Below are 24,389 nucleotides of genomic sequence, written 5' to 3' on the forward strand. Positions count from 1 at the left end.
GAAGTGTTCACATATTTCTAAAATAATGTTTTAATTATATTGTCAGGATGTTTTTCATTTAAGGTTTGTGTTAAGTCATGTTTAGTTTTATTTATCCCCATTTAAACTGGTAAATAGTCATTTATGTTTATAAAACAATTTAGGTTAGAGATCTTGTAAACAATGGCTCTTTGAAGTGATGTTAGTGTTTTGTTTTAGTTTTCTCGGCTGATGAGAGATCAATCACAGACTGAAAGCAAGGCAAACAAAAACGCTGTTTGTATACTTAGGGTCATTATCATTCTCAAAATGCTTCGGAGGGACATGAGAGGGAGGATGAGAGGTAGGTTTGTGTGTTCAAGTGTTTTTCATAACATTACACATACAACTTGATTCATCTCTTCTTAGTTTGGTTTATTAATATTTTAGGTTTGGTTTAATTGACAAAGCCTCGCTTAAGCCAGGACTTTGTCTTAGTTTAATGAGGATATTCAAGTCGCTTTATAAAAATGCCTTAGAAGAAAATTACTGATGTGGATGTTGAGACGGAACAATGTCACTGACATATTTTAAGATATTTCAGGTAAAGTTCCTTTCAGCTTAAACATTCATTTTAGTCTGAGACTTAAAAAGAACAGTTCACCCAAAAATGAATATCTTTATTTACAAGAGTATAAATGTATTTGTTTAACCAAACAGTTGGCCACCATTGACTACCATAGTGGGAAAAATTGCTTCGTAAACGTCTTTTACGATTGAACACAAATTAAGATATTTTGAAGAATTTAGGAAAGCAAACCATTCTGGGGCACTTTTGACTAGCATTGTAATCTTCCTACTGTTTATACAGATTTGGAACTCAAGGGTAAATGTAAATGATGACCACATTTTGGGGGGGTGAACCGTTTCTTTAATCTGTGAAACTGACTACATCCCGTGACAAAGTTGCTGTGGGGGTGCAAGTCTCCATCCCCAATAGTTAATGGAGACGCTAACTCAGAGGGGTGCAGGTTTGGGGGTGGGGGGTTCCTCCCTGCCATGGAAACGGTGCGCTTACCCCCGACCACTGTCAGATGACCTCACACCCTCGATGATCAGCGTGCGTGAAGTTTTCCCTAATCTTATGAGTCACTGAAATACAAGCAACTCGTGCGTCGGTAGTTTGCTTTGCGAGTGTGTGTCTAGTGCTTCAGATACATTTTTGCATAATGTGTTCAACGTTTCTTGCATGTTTTTGTTGAATTTCTTGTCAAACAACACTCCCATCTGCCTGTGTGAGGTAAGGAACAGATTTCGTCTCAGATGGCTGTGCCCTATTTCTCCTCACCGCTGTCTTGAGTTGACGGTGAAGCAGGGGCTGATGAGGACACCCGCGCACACATTTTCCTCTGGGTCCCTTCATCTTTGAACTCACACAGGCCCTTCTTGTTCTGAATGTCAGAAAGAGAGCAAGAGAGGGAGAGAGAGAGTGTGGAGGAACTTCAGCTGTCTGTGGGAGTGAACGACAAAGAGAGTCTCACACAAGGGGAATGCAGAGCAGGTTACTCCAGTGACTCCAAACCCTGGCTTTATATTTCATCTAAACCTCACCCCCACCATGACCATCCACACACACGCACACCACCCCGTGTCTGTCTCTCTCCTCCGCAGGGCAGCGTCTGTGAGCTGATGGCCATGTATCTGTGCGGATGTGATGGGAAACAGCTGTTGCATTTCTCTGCTCGCTCTTTCTGTTTCTCCCCTTCTCCCTCCTCCCCTCCTAATTCCTGGAAATAAGAGTGATGGGTTTACGGCCCGTCTTACGGCAGTTCCAGTCCGGATCTCCTGCGGCTGTTCCCTCATAGATAACTGGAGTTCTTCTCACAGATTTCATCTGGAATGTGTCAGCCGATGTGTTTGACGAGAAGCAGATGTTGAAGCGATAACCCTCTCTCTACTCATGTCTCGTTTTTTCTCCCCATGTCTCATCTTTGTTTTTCTCCATCCTTCTTCCTAAGTCTCAGTCTTTTTGCCTTGGCTCTTCTCATTTCTCAGTTGTTTGTCCCCTCCGGTATCATCATCATCTCATGTCTCATCTTCATTTCTCTCCTCTCATTTTTTCTCTTCCCATCTCTCGTCTCCTCTCACCTGCAGACGCTCGCAGCAGGTAATTAGTTATGCGCCGCTGCAGGAGTGTGCGCGAGCGTCTGCCTGTTTGTAATTAGCCGCTCTTCCTGATGTGTCAGTGTGTAAGTGTGATGTGCAGAAAATCCAGGATGATCCGTGCCTAATCAAAAGTAATGGCAAATCTCTACAGCCTCTGTCTAATCTCTCTCGCATCCTTTAAAAGGAGATGCAGAAAGCCGGCTCATTTAATGGCTTAATACCACGTGTGTGCGACTGTGCGTGTTCTCTTTTAGCCCTTTGTGTCATTTATTTCTTTGACTATCTACTTAATATATAGTGTGCCTCTGTTCGATTCGCCCAGAAGGCAAGATCACTGATGCATCTATTCATATTCTCTCTCTCTGTCTCTCTGTCTCTCTCTCTCTCTCTCTCTGTCTGTCTGTCTGTCTATCTGTCTGTCTGTGTAATAATATGAAGCTAGTTTAATTAATGGGGGGTGTTAGATCATCTGTGTGTGTGTTATCTCCCGATTGATTTTCTCTAACTTTGGTGGTTTAGACATGACACACCATAGTTCAGATAGAATTTTCCACAGAACAATTTTCTCTGACACAACATTTTTAAGAAAAACATCATCGGCATTTTTGAAACATGCAATCATTTAAGTTGGTTCACCCAATGGTACAGTACAGATCTGAGCTCAACAACTGCTTGTTGTGTATGTATGTGTGTGTTCACCACTTTCTGAGACAGGAAATATTCGCAGATGTGTGAATGAACGGGATCTGTGATCATGATGATGATTTGTGACAATGAGCTTTTTCCTACCCAACACACACAATTGAAGTGGTGTGAATTACTGGGGCGCTACCGCGCTGGCTATACAATATCTGGGTCACAATATGTTGTATCATCTTCTGCGCTATTTTGGAAAAGGCTTTATGTCATGCTACTTACATTTTAATTAGTTACAGCCACTGCTTTTGGTCAGTTAACCCCCAACACTGCATGGAGTGTGATGCAGACCAGTACATCAGTATTGTCTGTCACACTCACACCCTCCGTGCCCCCTCAGTTTCCTCAGACAAGCTGTTTTATGTCTGTGTGCTGTGCTAACAGGGACCATTTAGCTCTTTTGATCAGATTGTTTACTGACTCTCAGTGTGTTTACTGAAGCTGTAATGAATGTACGTTCAGAAAGCGTGATGCGAATGCTCAGTACTGAACCACAGATAGACTTTTCGTGTATTTCTAGCACTGATTTTGTGGTAAAATGAAGATTCTACCAAATGAGTTCAGTGGTAAATGGAGCTGAGGGTCCTACATTCTCATTGTTAGCGTAGAGATAATTAAATAAGCGTAAAGATTTCTAATGAATGAACACACAGGGTGAAGGATTTTTAACCTTTATGTATGTCAAGCATTTCAATTCTGTCCTCTAATAACGTGACTGCAGATTTCATGTGCCTAGTATTCATTTTTTATTAGTATTCATAGTTTATAACGTGCATTTGAAGAAGCAACACTTGTCAAACATCATCCTTATAAATACACTTTATTATCAGGATAATACCTACAACGGTTTGAAGAACAGCAATAGAATATGACCAACGGCATTTCCTGGAACTGTGTCGCTGCGTCCGAAATCGCATACTGGACAGTGCGTACTGAATTTGAATAAGTACCTCATGAGTGGGAGTAGTATAAATACATTTCGTACATACTGTGTCTGCCATTATGATCATGCTCTTTGAGCTATGACGTATTAACAGTCTGTACACGAGCGTTGTTAAAAACATAATATAGTCATGAGAACTTCATTTATTGGCACTTGCATTAAAAATGGAGATCCGTCTTAAAGTTTTCCTGCTATATTTTTTGGATTTTCTTTTGAAATATGACCGTTGCTCAGCTCCCATGGTATCATGGAATAGATAAGTGTCCATCCGATCCACACTCACAAATCCTGGTGGAAGAAGTAGACCATCCGGGTATTTCTCGCCTAGTGTATTTGGTATACTGAGATTTAGGAATCGTTGTTCTTACGTGTCCCATATTGGGAGTTTCTGTGCGAAATCACCCTCTGGCTTTCGGATGTTGCGGCTTTTAATCGCAATTCATTGAGGAAACTGAGCATAAGAATTCCACGATGTATCGTCCCAGCCCTCGTGAAACAGGGTTGAAATAAAGATAAGATTATCACCCCTGTGTTATAGTTACGTTTATAGGTATAATTCTTTCTGCATTTATATCCAATTTCGCATTTATAAGATACTATTTAGTAGAATAATTTAACTTCTTTTATAAAAACCATGTACTACACTGTGTTTTACCTTTTTTGTGTTTTTCAGTTTTTCTTTTGTCCTGTGAAGCTGCTACAATGCACATTATGAAAAGCGCTATATAAATTGAATTGAATCTTACTGTTAACGGCCCTTAAATGTTTCGCAGGTGGTCTCAGATCAGATCTCCAGGGTGTTGTTTGGAATTATACAAGACTGCGGTGAAGTTGTATTTCACCCAGTTGAAGTCTGGTGTAATGTGATTGGCTGCGGTCTCTTATTGCTGGAGACTTTGCTATCTCTTTACTTTACCCACAAGTGTCTATCTGAACCGGTTCCTCCTGGAAAATACAGTAATCCAGTTACACGCAATACACAGATGCATGTGTTTTTGTGCTGGAGGAAGAGAAGTAAAGAGAAACCAGAAGTGTTTAATTATCGGATTAGTTTTATATTGTTTGTGAGGCAGCCACATGATACTGTACGTATCCCTTACATGATGTCTGATTAAAGGAAGTTCTTTGTTTGTGATGTTGATGCAAAACTTGTGACTTTGTGGTTTAACACATTGTTTAATCGGGTCACATCAAATGCATTTTATGAGTACCACATTGATATACTGTATCCATATTTGTGTCAGTGATTCTTCATAGTAATATCTGTGTGATCATGAAGATCTAAGTTTTTTATCTCAATGGGAAGGTTTTGATGTTCTTGCGGCAACATTTGCAAACATTGCTTCCCCTATATGGACAGCAAAACCTGTGATCTTGGAGTGCTCTCAGATTATCTCCAGAGGGTTTGTGTGTGTTGAAAGGTTTATGGCAGTCTGTTTGTAAAGTGTGTATGGTTTTCGTTGGCTCTAATCTTAAGGGTTTGAGCACACAAACAAACAGAAATCATTCAACTCTTTATCTCGGTGTGTCTGGTCACCCTGTGGACATTCTTGTCCCTGGCCAATGACGTTTGAGATGTGCTTACTGTATGATTGTCAAGCAGCTGCAGTCATACATATGTATAAACTTTCACACTTCTCATCAAAATGAAGGAAACACTATTTGTGTACATGCTTATCTTGCAGTTCTTGCAAAAAGGATCTTGTCGTTTTTCTTCTCGCCAATCTCTCTCTCTTTGTCATAAGTGGAAGATGAATAATTTAGCCTGTAGGATGGAATTCTTAGTCTTGGTCGTGTGTTATTTTAAATGTGAGCGAGTACGTTTCTGCATGTGGTCGTATAAACAGGCAAATGACAAATGGTTTGTGCTTCATTTCGAGCTACACATGGCCCTCATTCTCTCTCCCAGGCTTCATTAGCTCATAATTGGGCATGTGTGTGGTAAGAGGTACCGTGGTTGCGTGACAACTGCCAAAATGTCCTGTATGTGTGATTATAGAAGCATGAGAGCTGAGAGGATAACCAGAAGTTTTTAATTTTCAATGAGACCATTTCCAGTGATACATGAGAGAAACGATTCGCCAAAGTTAAGAAGTGTAGAAATCAACTATTGCCTACCTAAAATTTTTTTAACATCTCGGTCAAAAAAGTGGCAAAAAGGCCCTAACTTGTTCACTTTAAGACATCTGCATATGGACATAAATAAACATGTTGATTGTTCGCACACTCCCCATAGACCCCCCCAGCTGTTCATATCTAAGCATCCTTATGTTCCTATCTCTCTCTCTCTCTCTGTCCCTTGTTCACTCTCTCGCTGCTCGCATCAGCTGTGTCATGAATGATTCTCATTCACCCACTGGACATCTAAATTTTCCTGCTTGCCACGCATATGCTCAGATCTTCAGCGTGCGTGTGGTAATGAGCGCTGCGGGTGTGTGCGCGCAAACAGAAAACCTGTATGCTCTGTCATCTGTCCTTGCATGCCGAAATCAAGGTCTGCTCGCTGGCGCACACACATTCGCACACAATTGGTAGTCACAGCGTGCTGTCTGCCGTCCAGACTCTCATTCTGGGTACTCGTCCGTCACTCTGCAGTGGACTGTGCAGTTTTCTCCAGGATGAGGGGATGGGAGGCCACAGCATCCGTGAGATGGAGGTGTACTCTGTGTGTGTGATGATAAACATGCGTTATTGGTGTGACAACATATTTTCTAGGATTTCTTTGAATTAAAATGCACAAACCTGAAGCAATCATACGTAACAAATGGAGAAGGGATGCCTCTTCATAGAACATAAAATAGTTACTTTATTTTTATGTGACCATTCATGTGAAATATAGACCGTTATGGAGTTGACAATCCTTAAAATGGCATTTGACCAGACTATGGAAAATCATGCACAAAAAATTCAACTTTGAGACCGCAAATGGTGACATCTGTGCTACCAGTATAGTTAAAACCTAGGGTAAAAAAAGAATCATGGTACGGTTGACATTTGCAAAGGCAATGAAAAGCATTTTTAGATCTTTCAGATTTTCCCAAGATACGAAGCAAGGTGAAAAAAGGTGATATTATCTGTTAAGAGCGAGTTAAGAGTACAGATGGAGGAGAAAGAAAAATCTTCCTTGTGAATATTGATATTTATATTTACGTTTCATCATTATTGTCCACAGCGTAATTGCATTAATAATCATATTTTAATCGTGATAACTCATTTCATCTCCCACAATTAATTAAAAGTAATCTTCACGATTAACATGTTACTAGCAAGCACAAGAGTGTACAAATGAATACGGGATCGTAGAAGTTTAAGAGTGGCACATTACAACATGGCTGTAACGTGTAATAAATATGCTAAAGTCAAATGAAAACTAGGTGTAATCTAAATTATTAATCATTTTAAGTTTAAGCAAAATAACTGTTATCATCATTTTACACATTATTATGCAGTCATATTACTGCAGTCACAGTCATTACTGATATCGTGAGCTTGAGAAAGGGCTGTCAATCTCAAACTGTGTGACGGTAGCTATAGCTTCAGTGAGTCTTACTCTTTCACCTTCAGTGTTTACAATGCTGATTTATGCCACCAGCATCCCTCCTGATCTTTTTATAGTTTATTATTCCAAATCCACCCACACGGCTTTCTATTTACACACAAGGATGCTGTATGTTAAGGTGAAGTGTGTGCGTGTGTTTAGTGATTGACTGCTGACTGGCTTCTGCACATCAGGGTAATGACATGTCCACATGTCCACACTCTTTCCTCTAGTGAGAGAAGGCAGGGGGGATATTTTCAATAACAGGGTTCAGCGGTGCTAAGTGTGGACCTACACACACATGGGGAAGAAGAGACATGCGATCATGGTCAGAGGTCCCTTAAAACACATTCTTTCTCTTCCTTCATCATTTGCCATCACAACCTTACTTTTGCTAGTGTTTGAGTTTCTGCCTATTCAGCTGTTCAGCAGAGTAACTGGTCTGACTGGTTTTAGACCCACAAGGGGTTTTCCAAGGAGTTTCAATATGATGTCATAGTTTTCTGGAACTTTAATGTTAGTTTTAGGATGACTTTAGAATGGCCATAGAAAAATGACTTCAGACCCACACACAAAAACTCAGTTTTTACCCTTACCATGTTATATAAAGGGAAAAAACATATAAAAGATAAGAAAGGGAAGTTTTGTGAGACGTATTCTAACTTGCTGGTCAGCAGCATATACAGTACAGTACTCCCATGGCACTTAACTGTGTATGTTGTTGTATTTTCTTTACCACTTACAACCTCGCTGACATACGCACACACCCGCGTTCGCACTGAATGCGTTCTGTCAGGGCTGTGTTAGATGATGAATGCTCGGGGCAGAGACGGAGCCGGATATTTTTTTCATAGATACTTTCACACACGCTTGCACACGTATTCGCATTTAGACTGGCGCTCTCTTACACACCCTGGGTGAGATCAGAAACATTGGCCTACTTGCTGTTTGGTTGTAACCTCATTCATCATTTCTCATTTCAGCATCTCTGCACTGGCGTGTGCTTATTTTCTCTCTCGCACGTGTGGCAAGGTGGTCGAGGGTCACCTGAATGTAGCCGGACAGAAGTGAAGGTTGTTTCCTGTTCTCATGACCTTTTCTCGTTCTCTCTCCAGGGTCACTCGCTCAGCGGGTGAGGGTGGAGCCAGAAGTCGTGTCATATCCTGGTCAGACGGTGACACTGCGGTGCCAGTTCCCAAACCCGGGCGGGACCCAGCTCACCCAGGTCTGAAATGAACTTTCATGCTTCCTGCCAGTATACAAAGCCAACAGTAGTGTTTGTCTTCTGGTAGAATTATATAAAACATCCTAGATGTTTTAGGGATGCTTAGCAAGTTTAAATGTAAAATTCTGTTGGTTATAACATTTCTGAAATATTTTCCTTTCTTCCACCACTAGGCTAAATGTTTAATGCACTAAAGCCTTCGCTTTGTGTTTCCTTTGGAATGCAGGTGTCATGGATCCTCGAACCAAGTACCGGAGAGCGAACCAACATTGCCGTTTTCCATCCAAGCTTTGGGGTAAACTACCCATCCCAGTCCCCAGTGTCGGGACGTGTCACTTTTATACAGGACCCGCCCACACTGGAAAACCCGTCCATTGAAATCAAAGATGTGAAGATGACAGACGAGGGACGATACATCTGCGAATATGCTACCTATCCTTCTGGCAATGAACAGGGTGTCTCGTCGCTGTTCATGCTGGGTGAGTGTGTGAGAACAGAAACATTAGCATAACAGAATTGCATTTGTGACGATATATCATGCATTCATATATTCGTATGTCTAATTGTGTTTAGTTTGCACATGGCTTATTGTATAACATTGGGTTAAGACATTTAAATGTAGTTGAAATGTTTGGCTTTTTCAACCAATGAATCAACTGGAGAGAAAATGATTGATGTTATGATTGTTCAAAAAGTTTACTTCCAGCCTATCTTGAAAGGGTGTCTTGAGCAAATCCATGCACGCATGTACGCGTCTTTGTCCGTTGGCTTAAAGGGGATTTATAAATGGTATTGTCAGATCAATTGTGCTGCTGTTAATGTGTGTGAAATGTGGCAGTAACCTTGGCCGGGCTCTCGTTGGCTCACCCCCTCCTCCCCTCTCCGCTATTGATCTTCCTGCTTATCATGCCGAGGGGCCGTCGCTCCCCTGTCGCTTACCATCTCCACCGCTTTTCTCCTTTCTCTCCCTTTGATGTCTCTCTCCGAGCAAAACGTGAGCACAATGTGAGCGCTGTGCTAGCGTGTGGCAGGACAAGCAAAGCTGTGATCTCATCCGTTTCCTCTTCCTCTACTTTTTTTACTTTTCACAGTAAAACCATGAAATAAAGGTCAAACTCTCTCTTTCCCCCACAGCTAAACCGCGCAACACGGCTAGTACTGTCACGGTTACCGCAGGCAACACCCCTGTTGTCGTAGCACGCTGTGAATCATTAAATGGCCGTCCGGCAGCGACCATATCTTGGTCCACAACGCTCAACGGAAATGCAACGGCGCCTCCGGAGACGAACAATTCGGACAACACTGTCACCGTCCAGAGCGAGTACATGCTGGCTCCGCAGCCCACGGATAATGGCAAAGACATTACCTGCGTGGTGTCGCACCGCACCATGGCCCAACCGGAGAGGTTCCCTATGAAACTCGTCGTTGAGTGTAAGATTGATTTTATCCAGACCATTAAACACACCAGTGGCTGCTTATCCAACTGCTCAATTATTATTTGATTTGCTGACCCCAGTTCTGTTGCGATACCAGAGTAACTGCATTGTAATGAGTCACGTTTAAATGGGTCTATTTTGTTAATGTGTCTACAGAACATGCCAAAGATTTAGTAACGGTCATCAAGCAAATTGCCCTAAGGCATCATAGTGCTGGTTGGACCAGAAACACTAGCTAAAGGTCAATGAGGTTGTCGAAGATCATGGAGTCGAATTAAAGACCATTTTTCTGTTTGATTTGTCCAAGACGTTAGTGCCTGAAGGCAAAACACATTTATGAAAGCTTGTTAACGTTCAGCTTTGGCAGAAATGTTCAATTCACTTTTTTAACTATTTTCCGCTGCTCTCTCTCCGCTCTCTCTATCAGATCCTCCACGGGTGCAGATAGTGGGGTACGATAACAACTGGTACAAGGGTCGGACAAGTGCGTTTTTGACTTGTCAAGCTGATGGAAATCCTCTCCCCACCACAGTCACCTGGAGAAGGCGAGTATTTCCTTTCTGATTCAGTCTACGTCCACGCATAGCACCCAAGTACATTCTCTGCAGATTTGTATTGAACAAATGCTTTGTCCTGATTGGCTGGTTTTGCTTTTTTTAGGGGAACCAAATTTGTTATTTAAAGTTTTCTTTTTAACTCTGTCCTATACATTGACAAAATGTTCCCTCTTATGTGAGACGACACTTCCCCGCTATTGTCTGAAATGTCTAGCAATGCATGTTTTATGGGCGATAACCAAACACAGAGACCAGAAGTCAACATTTTCACGAGCAGAATTTTAATTTCTATGTTAATTTTATATTAATATTGTGGTGGTGTTGTCATTCCTCAGTTTGTCCGGCCTGATGCCTGAAACTGTACAGGTGCAGAACAATCGTCTTGCCGTGCAGAATGTGGACGACAGCATCAACACAACCTTCATCTGTGAGGTCAGCAACAGACTGGGATCCAGCAAAGATCAAGTCACAGTGTTCGTGAGGGGTGAGTCTGTCTGCACCAGTCTTCAGTGGTTATTCAGCACACACACTCTCACCGTCTCGAGTGTGAGGTGGTGACACAGGGCCCCGACCGAGAAAATTAGCTGTTAGATTTTTAGGCTTCTGACATAAGGCAGTTTGTTCACACTTTTCTCTGTGCCGTTTTCACGTTTTCTTGATCACTCCTCTCTATGCATGCAATGTCTTGTCTTGGCCTCATCGTGTTTCTGTGGCGTTTTTATAGTTCAACTCAAATCAAAAGCTTGTTTTCAATAAAAAAAACTTTCTGAAGAGAGAAGTGCTTGTAGGTGTGACTGTTTCGGTGGGGTTGGATTTGGGTGGTGTTAATAAATGACGCTTTAGTTTTAGTCATAGTTTTTGTCTGGCCGGCAAATTACTTAGTAATTACTACTATGAATTAGCTTCATTGTGCAAATGTTGGTTGTAATATTACGCCTGCAAATTGTTATAATTGTCTCATTTAAGTCAATCTGTCTTTTAAAAATTTTTTTACAGTGTTGATAATATCTGGAAGTGGTCATTTTTCTTGTTGTGTTTTCATCAACACGCCGTGTGATTCGCCATTATGGTCTTTTCCATCTAAGGAAAGTTTAATTTATCGTTGACAAAATAAATATTTTTGTCTGTCAGTAAGCTGATCTGTGAGATTAGAAATGCTGTTGTATAGGGTTTCTGACCTCTGAAGAAAATTTCTGACCCTGGATATCTTTCAGATGTTGAATTCAGTCCTTCGAGCCAGCACGTGTGCGATGTGTTTTTCCTCTTTTGGGCTTTTTCTAGCCCATGTTGATGTCCTGTGACACGCTGTTGGAATAAAATATACACATTCATTCTCAATAGGCAGACTGCGGTCCAGTTTGTTCCATCCGAACCGCGAGACACAGCCTAATAAACCATTTAAAACTTTTGACTATTTTGGCTGTTTAGTTGATAAACGCGTCTTCACAACGGAGAATCACATCAGACAGGATCATTTATGTAACTGATCTTTTGTCACTATATCCTCGAATATCTTTATTTAGTGCCAAACGCGAGTCATTTTAACGCTTTCCGCTCCGTGCGCGCTGCTTCTCTCCTGCCAAAAATGTGCCGCATCAAGAGCAGCAGACACGTGCTTATTTTAACAACATTAGTGCAGACATGCAGAGCAAGTAAATGGACACCCAACAGTAAACAAAATGCAGCGGATATTAAAGCATTTGAATCCATCAGTCTAGCTGTTTACTATTTGCTATATGTCTCGCACCTTTCAACCAGATTTGCGATATTTTATTAACCATAACGTTTTATCTACATTTAGCAGTAGCTTTATTGGTCAGCATGTAAACATTTGTATCCCTGTGAAACCCAGGCTAAAGTCTCATAATCAAATATATTATTAGACAACAAGCATCAAAGATTAATTTCAAGCATTCATTTAACTAAGATTTTGGTATTATTCAGTAAAATATTGAAGATATTGTTATATTTTCACAGATTATTCTGTATGATGATTTTATTAAGGACATTTGCTGTTTTTTCACAAGCAGGTTCACATTTTGAAATGAACAACGTTTTAATTGGGAATTATTTAAAGATAGAAGTAGTTCTGGGCTGAAAGTGAAAATGTCATGGAAAGGCTAATGTAGTATGTAACTTTGTTTTTAGTTTATGATTTTAATTGTTATATAGCATTTTAATTGTTACATTACATTTGCTGTTTGCATGTTGCCAGTAGTTTTGTTTTGTTTACAAATATTCTAAATACAAATATTATATTAGATACAAAAAGGATCTGACATTATCCGGACCTCCTTTTGGAAGAAAATATGAAGACCGGCCCTCTTGGAACTTTAATTGAATACCCCTGCTCTAGAGGCACTGAACTCTGCAGTAAGGGAAAAATGGTGCTTTCTCACAAATTCGTCTCTCTCTCGCAAGCATTTACACTACATGTCTTGCACATCAGTGTTGCTAAAAGGCAGTTCAAATTCTTTGTACTAAACATTAAACTGATGTCTTGGTTTCTCTCCGTTGACGTTTGGTCCATTAAATTTTTGAGTGGAGGGAAAACAGGCAGGAGGAGAGAGAAGCATGTGAAGAGGGTGGTGGTATTTAAACCCTCCCCGGGAACCTGCGGCTCTCCCTCATCTGCCCCATAACACGTGCATCCTCTCAATTTCCTCTCCTCATCCGTTCGCATCATTTTCATCATCCTTTGTTCGGCTGAGCCAGTCGATCCCGTACCTTTCATTCCAAAAGGAAAAAAATTATTACTGTTTTATTAATATTGATGTCTTTATGACAAATTAATTCTTATTATTATCATTTTTTGCATAAGTAATTGCATTTGTTATTTGTGCGAAAACACGTGGGTCAGTCGTTTTGTTGGCTTAATGTGTACCGGCATAATTATGTTTTATTTGCACACTTATTTGGTGAGTGTTAATTTTGTCCCAAACCTGTTACACCCCCAACCTCCCGTTTCCATCCATCTCCTCCTGAAAAGCCCTCCTTGGAGATAAGTAATTCCCTGCTGTTTCAGCTGCTAGTCTCTTATCCTCCTCTCCTCTGTCAGAGAGAAGAAAACATGCTACTCAGCCCCATAATGCAAAGCTGCACCATGCCATACATTTGTGCCAGACAAATGCTGAAAACGCGCTTGGCGGATTTGTTTAGTTGTCTTGCAGTGTGGCGGTAGCTGTGGAGAGAGATGTTCGGTGAAGTGTGGGTTAGCCGTGAAGTGGCAGCGTTTAAGTGTACCCGCCTTGACAGCCATGAAATGGCCACTACCTTCTCAGTCGCATGACTGTCTTTGCCCCCCTGGCAACCATCTCCATGGTGACTAAGATTGGCCCGCACAGATCTTGTCTCTGTGTTTCTCCTGGAAGCGAGAGAGCGGGACACTTATACCTCCAAGCGTGTTTTTGATTTTTGAACTCCAACACTGCTCGTGGGCAAGAACCTCAGCAAGAGCCAAGATAGAACCCAACCACGGATCCAAATCACTCCTCAACACACGTTGCTAGCAGGCAAGCATGGCTAACCCAGATTGAAACCCCACCTCTCTCTCTCCTTCTCTCATTCATTTACAGTTGCGAAAAACAAAGGATGTGAAGCATTGAGATTTCTGTCTTTCCTTTTCATTTTAAAGGTATAGTTCATCCACAAATGGAAATCCATCATTTATATACCATCATGTTGTTCAAATCCTCTAAATGACTTTCTGTGGAACACAAAAGAAGATGTAAGACAAATGTCTCAGTGGTTTTGTGTCCATGCAATAGAAGTCAATGGGGGCCAGTGTTGTTTGGTTACTAACATTCTTCAAAATATTTTATTTTGTGTTATGCAGAAGAAAGAAAGTCATACAGATTTAAATGGAATGAGGGCGAGTAAATGATTATGAAAAAAAATCTCTTTTGAGTGAACTATCCCTTAAATGTTCTGAGAAGAAGACTTTTTTTACTAAGACTCTTTCAGAGTGCTAATATGTGCTTTTATAAAAGGAATTGCTCACCCAATAACATAATTTCTAACATTATAAAGTCATCACCATTTTATTCCAAACCTTCATGACACATATGAAGGATTTTGAATATTTTTTTCTTTTAATAAAAAGCTTTTGAGCTTAGGGAAATGACTCCAAAACACTTAGTAAATTTGTTTCATGTCCTATTTTCTAAGCCCTCAGAAGCTGTGTTATTTTAAAAAGAAAAAAGTAATTTCAAGTTCTAGTTTACCAAACCATTCTGAATGAATCTTGCATGGAAGAGCTAATGTGAAATCTACTTCATACCTCATTGGAGAATTCTGCTCTAAATGTGCTGCAGTTTATAAAAGATATCGTACATCAATTGGTGTGCATACAGTTTTACAGTAGTGATATCATGGACGTGTGACTACTATATGATCACACTGTCATATATAATTCAGAGGACTGGAGCAGGCTGTAAGATCAGAAGAACGGAGCGAGTGGGAGGTGGAGGTGTATGTGTGTGTATGAGAAGTGCCTCGCAGTGGGTTGCTCAGGCGGTGAGACATGATCATATCCTGTCTCACGATATGCGTGTTATCTGTGTGAGACGTCCAAGAAAAATTCTGATGATGGTTTATGAATAATTAAAGAGTTTGATTAGCTTTTGGACGGTGAGGGGTGGCATTTGGTTGTATGTTTTGCATGTGTGTGTTATCACGTGCCCTGCTCCTTCTGCAGTGCTGGTCACGTCTTCACCCTCATTTAATCTTTTACACACACACTCACACTCATCGGACCGTGGAGGAAAAGCTGTGTGCTGTTGTGTTTTTTTGTAGCTTCAAGGCCAATACGTCTGTCTGCTGTCTAACCCTGTCAATCGCATGCTCCTCTCGCTTGTCTGTCTGTCTGTCCATCAGCCAGCCATCCATTTGTCCATCATCGTCTTTCATCTGTGTGCTGCATGTTGCTGCTGCGTTTTATTGTGTGTGTGTGAACGTTGCAAACTAGCCTTACGTAAAACAGACCCCTTAAGGAGTTGGACATAAATATCACCCTCCCACATCATCCTGTATGCTTTAGTGTAAACACACAATGTGTTTGCACTCACACACGTCACCTCAATAGAGTATAAGGAATTGAAAATCATGACCCGGTTGCACGAAAACCCTTATGTTATAGGGAAGCAAATCCCTCAGGGATGGTATTTCTTAAGAGCGTAGCAAAAGACATGTTAACCGTCACCTTTACCTACATGCTAGTATTTGTATTATTTTGCAGTATTCTCCATCAAAACGCGTTAATGGATAGAAGTGTTTGCTATAGGTACGAAATCTCTTAGAGTGAACAAAACATTACTATCCACCAATGGACAATATTAACAATCATATTTATAATATGGAGAATATCAACACTAGAAAAACTAAAAAACTAACTACAAAAAACTGGACTGACAAAGAGAAAGCTATTATTATATGCAAAAAATAACAGAAAAAAAATAATAGACATCTCGCTATCAGGAGAACAGTAATGGAGAAATACCGCTTTACATCCAAGCTCAGTTCACGTGACAGGATATAATGTATAAAAAAAAAGTAGCGCGCCTTGTTTGATACAACTTCACAAATATTTTTAATTAGGAGGGTCACTGCCGCAAGACCTGTCTGAGACCGACATGTTGGTCCAAGATAAATTAGGGAAGGACCCTCCAATTCTGTCTGGCAATCCTCATAGCAGCTCTGGAAGCAGGTAAATTGAAGTCATTATTTTAGCTTGCATTTTTGCAAAATGCAATATTAGCAACACTCAGCAATAACAACTGTCTATTCATCGTAGTAATACTACAGTCAATTACATTATTAATATTAAGTTCACTAAATATTATGTTTCCAGATATTCAACTGAGTACAGAGGATCAGAAACAGGCCTTGCTGAACTTCAGCAAGACATTCTTTTGCTGCAAAAAAGGAAAACAGAGCTGGAGATTTCCAAGTTAGAAATGGAAAAGGAAAACTTGAAATTTCAGAACATAATACTGCAACACAAAATTAACACACTGTCTCGGATGGGAATAATGCTTCCAGAAAGTGAAGAGTAGACTCAAGTCTTTTTTCAAATATTTAGTTAGGACTTGTATTTACTATATGCAATGGTCCAATGTGATTTGCTTATTGTAAAGATTTCCTTATGTCTTCCTTAACATTTTCTTATTTTTTTTCCAATGCATAAATAAAAATAATTTAATTCATATTTTAATTTTAATTATACATATATGTTTTATTTGTACGTATCGACATCTACTTATAATAATAAATATGTTGGCCAGATTATTGCGAAACATATTTTGGCCCACTATAGGAAGTGAAATCTTCTTTTGAGTTGGCCAATCAACCTAATCTATTTTTTGTTAGAGCAGTGTTTTACAGCTACTACAATATGAAAAAGCAAAGATGATAGATACCACATTTCCGAAACTTAAATGGTCTAATCCAGGGGTCTCCAACCTTTTTGTAAGCGAGGGCTACCAAAATATCTAAAATCCTCTAGAGGGCTACTTGTTGGTAACATGCATCAAACTTTTAACATGTGATGCCTTATTATATATTCTTTCAGATATTAAAACTTATAACACTTGCTAATAATAACCTTTCATGACGATGTAGCACTTGGCTGATCGGTATAGTCACACATTTGTCAGCTGTCTTGAGCAATATTGGTGTGCCCTGTGTTTAGCGTGCACCTTACAGAGTTCATGCGGGCTACCAGGTGCCCACGGGCACCACGTTATAATCCACTGGTCTAATCTTTTAAAATGTGTCTTACTCCTGCTGGATTCCTAAAGCATGTCATCAGCCATGCACAACACAGAAAACCTCTGTCCCCCAGAAGCCGTAGTGTGGGAATCCAGCAATTGCAAAAATGTGCTCTGTTATTACATCCTCTTCATCTCTGGAAGGAAATGTTCTGTATTTGTCAAGTATGCGACACAGCTAAGGTCACCCGATGAGCAGCTCGGCAGACTGTGGATTTGTGTACTTTGAAGAAGTGGGCAATTATCGAGTGAAAAGTACGGTACGCAAAAAACTTCGGAACAATTAAAACCGGAAGAATTGCTGGAAGTTCATAAAACCGCAGGGTTTGCTGCTTAATGTCAGGCTTAACTATCTCGGTTAGGTGAAAGATTGGGTGAGGGTCAAACCGATATTCTCCTAATAATTGTGCATCACTCATATTTAAAGCAATATTTTGATCTTTAAAAATGTGGAAGGATATTTTCTCCTCTTTAGTTAACCATGCAATCTCGCGTTTAATACTTAAGGGAGCAGTTTTTTTGCAACCCCTGTTTCCCTAAGGGATTCCTTATACATATACAGTAGCTAAGGGTTTTATTAACTCGAAGGTTTCATGCAACCGGCCACATATTTCCTTCCTTCTGAGTAGTTCACCCCAAAATTTACTCCTTTAAGGTGTTATTTTATTATTATTTTAAAACACAAATGTAAACATTGTTTATGGTAACTGTTTTTCATACAGGTAAAGTAAATGCTCATTTATAATGCCCTAAGTATCATAACAACGGTGCATGTGACTTGTGTGCTATATTCTAAATTGTGGTAATTTAGTTTGTGGAACAGGTAGAAATTTATTTCATTAACTATATAAATAAAGGGACAGTTCACGGCAAACAATTTTTCACAATTTGTTCATCATCATGTTGTTCAAAACCTGTATATGACTTTTTCTTCTTGAGAAGATATTTTGAGAAATATTGTGTTCTTCAAAATATCTTGTTCTGGAGAAGAAAGAAAATCATGACTGTCATGAACAATAAAGGAATTTAATCCCCATTAACTATTTGTTAAGATGCTTATTTTTGCAATGTAGTGTCAAAAAGCCCATCCACCCACAGCCTTAAAATTATTCACAGAGAACCACTTGAGTTTGAATAAATCATGGCAAAAAAAAAATTTGGGAAAGTTTTGGGGTGAACTATTCCCTTCCATGATGCTTGTCTAATTCTTTTCTTTTTCTATTTTCTCTTCTCTCTTTCTCTTCTTCCTGTCTCCAGAGCAATCGCCTCCCACATCAAACGCGGGCGTGATCGCAGGTGTGATCTTCGCGTGTATTCTGGCCCTCTTACTGATAGCCGGTCTCGTCTTCTTCCTGGTAACCCATAACCGTCGCCAACAGCATGGTTACCGTGGCACCGGCAAACCCGCCGGCGCTCCATACGACTCCTTTTCGCGCCTCTTTGGCTCTGCCAAATCCAGCAAAAACGGCACCGGGAACAATGGCAACAACAACACGCCCATTTACCGTGGAGAGGTGGGGCTTAACGAGAAAACAGCCAACCAGGGCATGCATCCAGGGGGCGTGGCTCTTCTCGAGACCACGCATACTCATACGGCAGAGGACATCCTGCTTAGCCGAGAGATGGACGAGGTAGAAAGAAAGAAGTTCGACGAACTTGAAGAGGAGGACGAGAGATATGACCATTTCGGTGGAGGCGGGCCCATCCTCCAGCTCCGCCCACACGATGATCTGGATGATGATATGGAGTCCCAGAATGACGGATCTGTGATCTCTCGGACTGCCGTCTATGTGTAAGAGGACAGAGAGGGGAGGTTAGAGGAGATGGAAACAACAGTGGACATTTTCCGGAAAGGATGGCATTTCTTCTTCTTGCAGAATAGTCATTTTATTGTAAAAACAAATACTGTGAGAGAAAGGATTAATGTATGATTGATGAATGAATGAATGGATGAATTAATAAGCAGGATATAGCACAGATTAAATCGATGAAGGATTGGGTGACGGAAAAAACTTTCAGGCTTCCACCTCCTAACTATTGCTCTGGTTGTCATGGTGACACATGCTTTGAGTAATACGAAACGTCAAATGTTGACACTGCGTAATATATATGACATGCACACAAATGAAGTTGTATTTAAATTCACTGTGCTGTTGGTTGTGTAAACGTATTTTTAAGTTGTTTTAATTTTTTTTTCATTACTTAAATCTTGACTCACTCAGTGTGAGTTAAAGCACACTCTCTCGGCCTTACCGACTCTCTCTCATTCTATGAAAAGTGTCCCTGTATATTTGTTCAGATTTTAAATGAGATAAAGATGCTACGCAGACTGTTCTGGTGTGTTACACATTCCTAAATCAATCATACTGCTATTGTTTCGGTCTAATATTTGACTAGCACACCTCTCTGACCTTGTTTCTTGTAAATCACCCTCAAACAGTCATCCGTCTTAAGATAAAGCGTTCGGTTCACTCTCAGTCGCTCATTACGCGCCGCTCAATAACGGAATCACGGGACATGACTCACCAGTGAATCATTTGGTTTCGGGGCTAATCAAATCCCGTCACATCAAAGTTAATAAATAATGTGATCGTTCTCACCCACTGTTTGTTTTTGTCGGTAAAAACGATCAAAGCAACGTGTCAGGCGGGGTCAAAGGTTTTTCCTGCACATGTACATGTTAGATTAGCCCTGCAGCAATGAATCATTAAAAGAATGTAGCACGTCACTGTTAAGAATGAAAATCAGGGTCACATTATTAGCCGCAGTAAAGTGTAAAATGTCAACGGAGAATGGCTCGTAAAGACGTCCAACTCAATATAATGTAATGTGTTATGACTAAACAAAGTTATATTGAATACACACAAATCTATATTTAGTACTTTATGTCCAGGGTGGTTACCATGGTCACACAGCTAAATATGTACCTCTCCTCTAACACCGCAGTTATGCGTCTCTTACTCTGTTATTTCCTCGTGTTAGTGTCGTTCCTATTAGATGAAGGAGATATACTGCCAAGCGACAGGGAAATAAAATGGAGCTCTTTAGCCAGCGAACAGGACTGAATTAACTGTGCGTACCTTCTGACGTGAGGTGATTGTAAACTACTGTATGTACACATTTTATTTTTCTTAAAAAGGAGAAACGTCTATATATCTAAGTGGTGTAAATACAAAGACTGGGAACATCCGGCATCACATAAGAGCACATATCACATGTATCTGTAATCTAGTATCGAGTTTGCTAGTTTTACCTGTGAGTTAACACTTGAGCTCTTTAAACATTTACACGAGTCACTCTGTCAGGTGTAGTTTGTGCGGATGAGTCGGTGTGTGAAGTTTCGATTCGAGAGCGGTGACTTATTTCTCCACTCTCTCAGGATCTCTTACAAATGGCGATTTAGACTGGACATCACACACAGACACACACAATCTCGGAGTCATTTGTCAATCCAGCTGTCCTTGAGTCAATAAGTATTCCTCGCTGTTTCGGACCAGGTTAAGGCACGCCGGGGACTGTAGTGTTGTTTTCCCGGCCTTATTCATTGACCTCCCCAGATCAATGCCAGTTGTTCTCACCTTTAAAAGCTGGTCAATCTGAAACAAGCCCCGTTCAGGCTCTGACAGCATGACTGACACTGAATAGCCCGAGCCTTCAACGCAACCTAGTTTACATCCTGATTTAAAGGTCAGACTGCCATCGGTCCTTTGATGCAGATATGAGAGTAGAGAGGAAGTTGTCGTCATTCGTGCTCCGAGAGGCAGAACGCTTTAGCTCCTCATTAAGAAGAGAACGTGCTGACCTTCCAGCTCCTCCACCAGGAATATTGCAATGAAGGAATGAATGCCTTGAGAATATTAAAGTCATCTCTGTGATAGGAGAATATGGATATCAATTTCCAAAAACTGGACACTGGGGGATTGTAGGTGTGGAGTGATACGGTCTCCTCAATGTCGTCGTCCCTTGTATTCTGGTTTAGATGTTCCACGGTCTGTACACACGCACACATTTAAACGCCTTAATATCACCCGTCACATTTCCCTTGTGTATATAATATAAATATATAAACAAAACGTGACGAACGTAAAACAAAACAGTGATGTCACATCCTGTGTGGTAACTTCACAGCTGTGAGCATGAAGAATATATAGTTTTAATTGCGTTTTATATGAAATGATTTTGCTATTTTTCTCTTTTCTTTCATGTTTTTGTTGGATGATCTGTGCTTTATTTTATTCCGAGTGGTTTATTGATGCCTGTAATGTGTTTGTGCTGTAAACAATTAAGCGGTGCTGTCAAACTCTCACGGACACAAAAACACAGCTATACTAAACGCTTTATCCCCTTGCGTTACTTTTGACTTTTGTTTTCGCTGTCGGAAGATGATTTCGAGTCTGTCTTTGTAAAATTGTCTTTTTTTATTTGGTTGCTTATTAAAGTCTTAAAAGTTATTTGAAAGAAATCTTGGTATGTGCTGAATGCTCTGGGGCTCGGGTGAATCCCTAATGCTTTTTAGTCTAGCTTTCTGGCTTGTGAATGTTCCGTGTGTGTGTGTGTGTGTGTGTGTGTGTGTGTGTGCGCGAGCGCGAGCGCGTGCATGTCTTGATAAGTCACCTGTCACAGATAATGCCGGAGACTGAAATGGAGCTAAATGGGCTATGCAAGAGAGCACACACGTGCACATAAAACTCAGCTTGGGACTTCTTTGCCCTTTGTAAAGCAAAAATGTTTCATTTTACCTTTGTTTGTTTTGTTATCATAACTAAAACCTTCAAAAAGCTGTACTGTAACCAAAATCACATGTCTGATTTGCACTCAGGAATGTGGATGAGTTGCTATTTGAGTTTCTCCCCCTTTAGGTTACTAAGCAGTGGCTCGGCTTTCAAAACCATTTTTGTTTTCATGAACTCAACAGATCTCATATCTCAACAAGTTAATTGTAACCCAAAGAACACGTGAGGCAGCTACACAGCGGGGGGAGGAGTGATACCGAAAGAGTGTCACAGTAAAGGTAGCTGGCAGACAATCCTGTCAGTGGTATGTATGCATTAGTGGTATGTGACCCTGATAGAAATGTTCCTCTTAAAAACAACAACACCGTTTTCCTCCAAAAGTAGCTGTGCCCTAGATTCAGTCCTTCTTTCCTCCTCTTCTTGTTGATGGGGTCAGAATCTCTGTGCTGCTGGCACACTTGTCACTGTCGTTTGGAATTGGACTTTTTTTCTTGGCCATTTAGCCATCTGCCTGCTCTAATTGCTCTGAGTTGCAACCTGGCGTGAGCACCAGCTGCCGTATCCTCTCTCTCTCTCTCTCTCTCTGTCCTCTACACTTGTCGAATGTATCATGATAATAACCTTATGTTAGCGTATAATGGTGCGTTCCACTTGTCTTGAGACACAATCATAGCGTAACACAAATGTGGGATTATAAAATTGTGTGCAGTTTAGCCGATGGTCTCTGAATTTGAAGTAGGCCCACAGGAAATTGTGGGATTTCAGTAGTAGTGTGGCTCAATCCCCTCATGGGCTGACATTACCAACAATTACAAAAAGGAATATTTCTGTAGCTCAGTTGAAAGCTTTGTGTTGGCAACGCAAAGGTCATGGGTATGATCACACATACTGATGAGAGAAATTCAGGTCTGGAATGCACTGCAGTTCGTTCTGGATAAAATCATCTTCCAAATACATGAATGTGAATGTAATGAATGTGTTTGTCAGTATCGCTGATGTAATTGCTAGCTTTTCATTTTGTGATTTAACTGGAATGGTTTGGATGAGACGGAGAAAGTCAAGTGTGTATCTGTGACAGCAGTGAGGCAGTACTCCGTTCCAAACATTTCCTCCTTGTCACCAGATGTATCTCGTCTATACCAAAACTGTGACTTGTACATACATTTAAAAAAATCAGTTTGAGCCAGAACATTTATTTATATCCAGGGCTAGCAACTAAGGTGGGAAAGCTTTTTTAGGGTATCAGTTGCCATTTTATGCCTTTGGACCACACTGTTAAAATGTTCACCCAAAAAAGACAATTCTGTCATCATTCACTCACCCTCTTGACTTTCTTCTGCCGAACACAGCCGACGATATTTTAAAGAATGTTTGCAACTGAACAACGGCGGTACCCCATTGACTTGCGTTGGTTTTGTGTCCATACAATAAAATTTAATGGGTGCCACCATTGTTCAGTTACCAAAATTCTTCAAAAGATAACTTGTAAACTAAAGTTGAGATGGGTTAAATTATTTTGATTTGTTAAAGTAATGTAAAAACGTGTTAACGTTACTAATTGAGCACATCATTTCTTACAGGCTATTTGTCAGAGGAAGATGAAATGCAGTGTCATTGTTGGCCTGTGACTGATGGTATGTCATGGTGTGGCATAGATATTGACTATAAGACGTTTTATGAGACCATGCACTGCCAGACAGCCTAAAGACATTCCTATTCCCTCTAAAGCTGCTCACATCTAAATAACTCTATTCAAAATCATATTCCCCATAAGCGGATATGCGGTTAATAGCGAGTGACGCGTCTGAGCCAAAGCCTCTATTTTTATTCCCTGTCAAAGGGAGGGCTGATTCGAAAAGATAATAAAGAGCTGAATTAAGAGCCGAGTGAAAGCCGAGGATTGAATGGTGTGACTTGGCCCTCAAGCCATGTGACACTTCCGTCATCTGTAGTGATTCTGTGAGTTGGACGTGTGTGCGCATGCACCCGCGCCCAGTGGGAGATTGGATTGACCCGCGGTGCCCCGAGCTGTCAGGCTGCGAGGATCGTCTGGTATTCCCTGTCTACCGTGGGCACCCGAAGGCTACAACATTGGATTGAATAGATGAATAGATAGATTAGGCCCAGTGGGGGTTCTTCTGGTGGTCTGTCCGATCGTATCAATTGTTTCGATTATGGATGATTGATCAGTTTGTGCTGGAGAGTAAATCACGGTCGCTTTGCCACTCGTTTAAAATCCGTTAGTACAGAAAGAGGATTCCGTGACCTTTTAGACACGCTGACATTTAAGTGAAATGATTGGTTGATGGAGTCGCATGTTAAGAGAGGACAGAGCACATAATCAATCAGTGGGCATGATGATATAGACTT

At 40.6% G+C, this 24,389-nt stretch overlaps 1 protein-coding gene across 3 annotated transcripts in view; it reads left to right on the forward strand.

Annotated features, from left to right (window-relative positions):
• The window catches only part of LOC306901607 (nectin-2), a 59,168-nt gene that overhangs the window by 12,018 nt on the left and 22,761 nt on the right, over nt 1-24,389 (forward strand). Inside the window, exons 2-8 of one of the 3 annotated variants that reach the window (XM_079469496.1) lie at nt 8,417-8,526; nt 8,753-9,005; nt 9,661-9,957; nt 10,390-10,507; nt 10,855-11,003; nt 16,115-16,223; nt 16,368-16,837. In XM_079469496.1, the coding sequence (XP_079325622.1) occupies nt 8,417-8,526; nt 8,753-9,005; nt 9,661-9,957; nt 10,390-10,507; nt 10,855-11,003; nt 16,115-16,223; nt 16,368-16,572 (1,241 nt within the window). In that variant the 3' untranslated portion in view covers nt 16,573-16,837. Of the gene's footprint in view, nt 1-8,416; nt 8,527-8,752; nt 9,006-9,660; nt 9,958-10,389; nt 10,508-10,854; nt 11,004-16,114; nt 16,224-16,367; nt 16,838-18,543; nt 21,738-24,389 lie in introns of those variants that run through there. The other 2 variants (XM_079469494.1, XM_079469495.1) reach the window with 2 other exon arrangements.

This window comes from Barbatula barbatula (assembly GCF_947034865.1).
Source record: "Barbatula barbatula genome assembly, chromosome: 12".
NCBI lineage: Eukaryota > Metazoa > Chordata > Actinopteri > Cypriniformes > Nemacheilidae > Barbatula > Barbatula barbatula.